Source organism: Equus quagga, unplaced genomic scaffold (genome assembly GCF_021613505.1).
Source record: "Equus quagga isolate Etosha38 unplaced genomic scaffold, UCLA_HA_Equagga_1.0 71534_RagTag, whole genome shotgun sequence".
NCBI classification, from domain to species: Eukaryota; Metazoa; Chordata; class Mammalia; order Perissodactyla; family Equidae; genus Equus; species Equus quagga.
The window spans coordinates 6,604-10,767 of record NW_025802133.1 but is presented as its reverse complement, the minus strand read 5'-3'; the positions used below and the strand labels follow the sequence as shown (position 1 = coordinate 10,767).

The window sequence follows — 4,164 nt, the reverse complement described above, 5'->3', positions numbered from 1 at the left end:
AAAATACTCCCTTTTCTTTTCACGTTCTTCTGGGATCGCTGACCTATCCAAGTTTTATCCCTCGTCTTGCATTGATTCCAGTCAGGACATTTTCCTAGAAAATTATCCTCTTCATCTAACAGTCTCAATTGCATTGACTTATAGATATATATTTTTCTCATAATTTAAAATTTTCTCCATCTTCAGTCGTGTGCCTGTTTTCGTATTTAATATTTTTTCTACCTCTTTGAGATTTGCCATTATTTTAATTCTTGTATAGACCTTTTAAAAAACAAATGTTTCATTTGATTGATTGTATCTACTATTTCTTTGTTTTTAATTCACTAATTTCATTAAGTTATTTCTTTTACTTTCTTTTGGAAGTTTTTCTGAATTCTGAAGTGAAGTCTTATTTATTCTCAATCTTGCTTAGTTTCTGCTGTTTGTCTTTAAGGATTTAGTCTATTCCCTGAACACGGATCTCTCAAGCCCTCACCTCCTCCCACGCAGGACCTCCTCCCTTCATCTCCTGAGTTTGCCATTGGGTTTCCGTTTTCTGTTCAATCTGAAAGAGCACCTTTAAATTTTCCAAAGGAGCCTTCCTTTTTATAGTTATAAGTTTATCTCATTGCATGTGGCTCAAGAATGTGGTCTATGCCACTTCTTGTTACCTGCCCGGATAGTTTTTTATTATAAAATATTTCAGATAGTATAGAAAATAATATAATAAGCGCCCATGTATCTACGAATCAGTGTAAACAAATCTTGACGTTTTACCATATTTACATTTGCCGTATTTACAGAGCAATACAGATGCGCGCCCTCCTGTTGCATCCCTGCCCTCTGCCTCAGGGGCACTGTTCTGAGGCTGGTGTCCGTCAGTCCCGCATATGACTTTGTAGTTTTTATAGAGGTGTTACAGCCATGGAGACAAAGTATTGCTTTGTGTTTTTGACCCTTAAATATGTATTATTCTGTTTGTATCAATCTGTGGCATGAATTTTTTTTTTTACTTAATGTTATGTTTTTGCGATTCACCCAGATCGATGTGTTTCCCGGCTCAGTCATTTTAACTGCTGTGTACTCTTCCTCTGGGTGTGTACACTATGGTTTAACTGTCCATTCTCCTCTTGAAGGGCATTTAGATTATTGTTCTATTTAGATTTTTCAAACAGTGCTGTGAGATGCTCTGTGTGAGTCTCTCGTGCACACGTGTGAGATCTTCTCCAGGGGAGCCATCCCCAGGGTGTAGGGGGTCCCAAGACCCACCCCCCGCATCCCCAGGTTTGATGATTTGCTAGAACTCCTAGGACTCAGCATGCAGAGCTGGCTCAGTGCAGAGAGAAGACCCTTGGGGGGAGGTCGGGGACACCAGGCGCACCCTTCCAGAACCCCTGCCATGGAGTCATGCAGGACACGCTTAACTCCCCAGCAAGGAGCCATGATAACACATGTGAGGTGTCGTCTACCGGGGAGCTCATCAGAGACCAGCGCCTGAGGTTTTTATGGAGGCTGGTCCTGTGGCTGCCTCTGCCTGGCATGTACCAAAATCCAGCCTCCTGGGGGCAGAGCAGGTGTCAGCACAAGTCGTGGTGTTTGTACTAATGGTTTAGGCCCAGTGAGTCACTCTTCTCACTCAGTGGTGGGGACCCTGTGCAAATGCGCGTTCCCAGATGCCAGCCAAGGGCCAGCCTTGTGAGCAGGGTCAAGGGTGCCCATCCCCGTCTGCTGTGCTAGCTCCTTCCTGCACAGGGCCCGTGGGTTCATCCTTCTGGAGTGGGGGCACTGCAGACAGTCTGGGTTCAGGGAAGTCACCCCTGAAAGGTGGCCCCCCTCCCCGAGAGCAGGCATTGCTGTCAGATTATTCACCTTTTGTGTTCTTGAAAGTGTGTCCATCTCTTGGATACACATGTAGCCAGAGTGATGGGGGCATTTGAAGGGGTAGGAACATAGTGGCCCCGGAGAGCTACCCAGGACCACCTTTATGTGGGGGAGCGTCAGGCAGGGGTCTTGGTTATAAACAACAGGAATGAATTCTGGTTAAATTCATCAGGCAAGGAGTTTATTAGAAGGGACTGGCAGCTCACAGAACGAGGGGAAGGTAAAGAAACCAGCTCAGGAACCAGTGGAGGAGCCAGGGCCATACCCGGGTCCGGTGGCGGCGATGAGAAACCCACTCCAAGCAGTTCATCTTCTCTGCTCCACTCCACAGGACCTTCAAAGGCCTGGGGGAGGCCAGGGGCCTCACTGGGTCTCTGCCAACCCAGGCTGGGGGGCAGGGCACGTTGATTTGGGGGAAGTCAGTCCTTGAAGAAATGGGTGAGCTATTCTGTGGAGGACGACTGCACATGTGTGGCCAGGTGGCCACAAATGCCCACTGCGGGGGCCCACGAAGGGGGCTTGACAGCTATTTTGGCTCTTGGTAAAGAATCCAGGGGCTGCAGATGGCAGTGAGCTCTCGAGCTTTGGGGTGCCTTTAATCACTCAGCAGCAGGACTTCTGGGTCGGGGCAGGGATGCAGCAGGCCACACGGGAGCACGTGGGGCGGCAGAGCAGGGACACGCAGTAGGAGGGTTTGCACACAGGCCGGCAGAGCAGGGACACGCAGGAGGCCGGGCGGCAGCAGCTGGGCTGGCAGGAGGCGGGGCCGCAGCAGGAGGGGACGGGCACGCAGCAGGCGGGTCTGCACACCGGGCGGCAGATGAGGGACACGCAGGAGGAGGGTCTGCAGCAGGACGGGGGGCAGGGGCTGGGCTGGCAGCATGAGGGGGCTGGGCAGGGGGTGGCCTTGGAGCAGATGAGTGTGCGGCAGATGGGCTCGCAGCAGTCCTGCTGGCAGGGGGAGGAGGTGCAGCAGGAGGGCTGGCAGCTAGACTGCTGGCAGCACGAGGGGCCTGAGCAGGGGGAGGCCTCAGAGCAGACGGGCACACAGCACACGGGCTTGCAGCTGTCACGGGTGCAGCAGACAGGGGTGCAGGAGACGGGCTCACAGCAGGCTTGCTGGCAAGGGGAGGGGGTGCAGCACGAGCGCTGGCAGCTAGACTGCTGGCAGCATGAGGAGTCTGAGCAGGGGGAGACCCCAGAGCAGACAGGCACACAGCACACGGGGGAGCAGGAGACAGGTGTGCAGCAGACGGGCACGCAGCAGGCCTGCTGGCAGGGGGAAGAGGTGCAGCAGGACAGCTGGCAGCTAGACTGCTGGCAGCACGAGGGCGTGCAGGAGCTGGTGCAGGCTGACTGGCAGGGGCTGCACACACAGCTGGCAGGGGTGCAGATGAGGCTCAGGCAGGGGGGTGGGGCGCAGCAGCTGGGGGCGCAGCAGGGGGGCTCGCAGCAGCTCTCTGGGCCGTCGTCCACCTGCCAGGAGGAGTCGGGGCAGGAGTCCCAGGCACCGGGCTGGCAGACCCGGCTGCCATAGCTGAGGTCGCTGGAGCAGACGGACAGGGTGGAGGCGGCCATGGTGGGGCGGTGGGGCTGGAGGAGGGTCGAGCGTGTGTGTGTGTGTGTGTGTGCGGGAGAGGGGGTTGAGAGTGTGTGAGGTGCTTTGGGCTTATATACATGTTGGGGTGTGTTGTCCCAGCGGGCGGCCCCCACGCCCGCCCTTCCTTGTTGCTGTTTGGCACCCTGAGAACTCTCATTAGGGCCCGTTTGTTTTTAGTCCTGGGAGATGTTGCTCAGCTAGAAACTCCTAGTGTATTTGGGGTCTGTTGACACTTCCTCAGCGACCTTTGGTCCAGAGCACAGCGTTGATGTAGAAAGGGTGTGTGTTGTCTACACATAGTGTGTCCTGGGTCTGCATTGGTGGCAGGAGAGTTCCGTCTCTCCCCGTCCTGATGGCCCTTTGCCGATACCTGGGATGGGTCCAGGGCACACCTGGGATGGGTCCAGTGCACATCTGGGATGGGTCCAGGGCACACCTGGGATGGGTCCAGTGCACACCTGGGATGGGTCCAGTGCACACCTGGGATGGGTCCTGTGCACACCTGGGATGGGTCCACTGCACACCTGGGATGGGTCCACTGCACACCTGGGCACTCTGCTTGTCGGGGTGCCACGGCTTCCTGAGTGGCAGGCTGGAGAAACCCAGGTCGAAGAGGCGCTGAGGCCGGGACAGTTCCCACAGTGTCTCCCCTGCGCTCTCTCTGGTGCAGGGAGCTCCCCTGAGGGTGCAGGTGGCAAAGAGGA

At 54.9% G+C, this 4,164-nt stretch overlaps 1 protein-coding gene across 1 annotated transcript; it reads right to left on the bottom strand.

Moving 5' to 3' along the window:
• Nucleotides 1–2,019: 2,019 nt before the first annotated feature.
• Nucleotides 2,020–3,488, bottom strand: LOC124234122 (keratin-associated protein 10-12-like). The gene has a single exon (XM_046651381.1). It carries the CDS (start codon nucleotides 3,436–3,438, stop codon nucleotides 2,464–2,466), a length of 975 nt encoding a protein of 324 aa, XP_046507337.1. The 5' UTR covers nucleotides 3,439–3,488; the 3' UTR covers nucleotides 2,020–2,463.
• Between the last annotated feature and the right edge of the window lie 676 nt (nucleotides 3,489–4,164).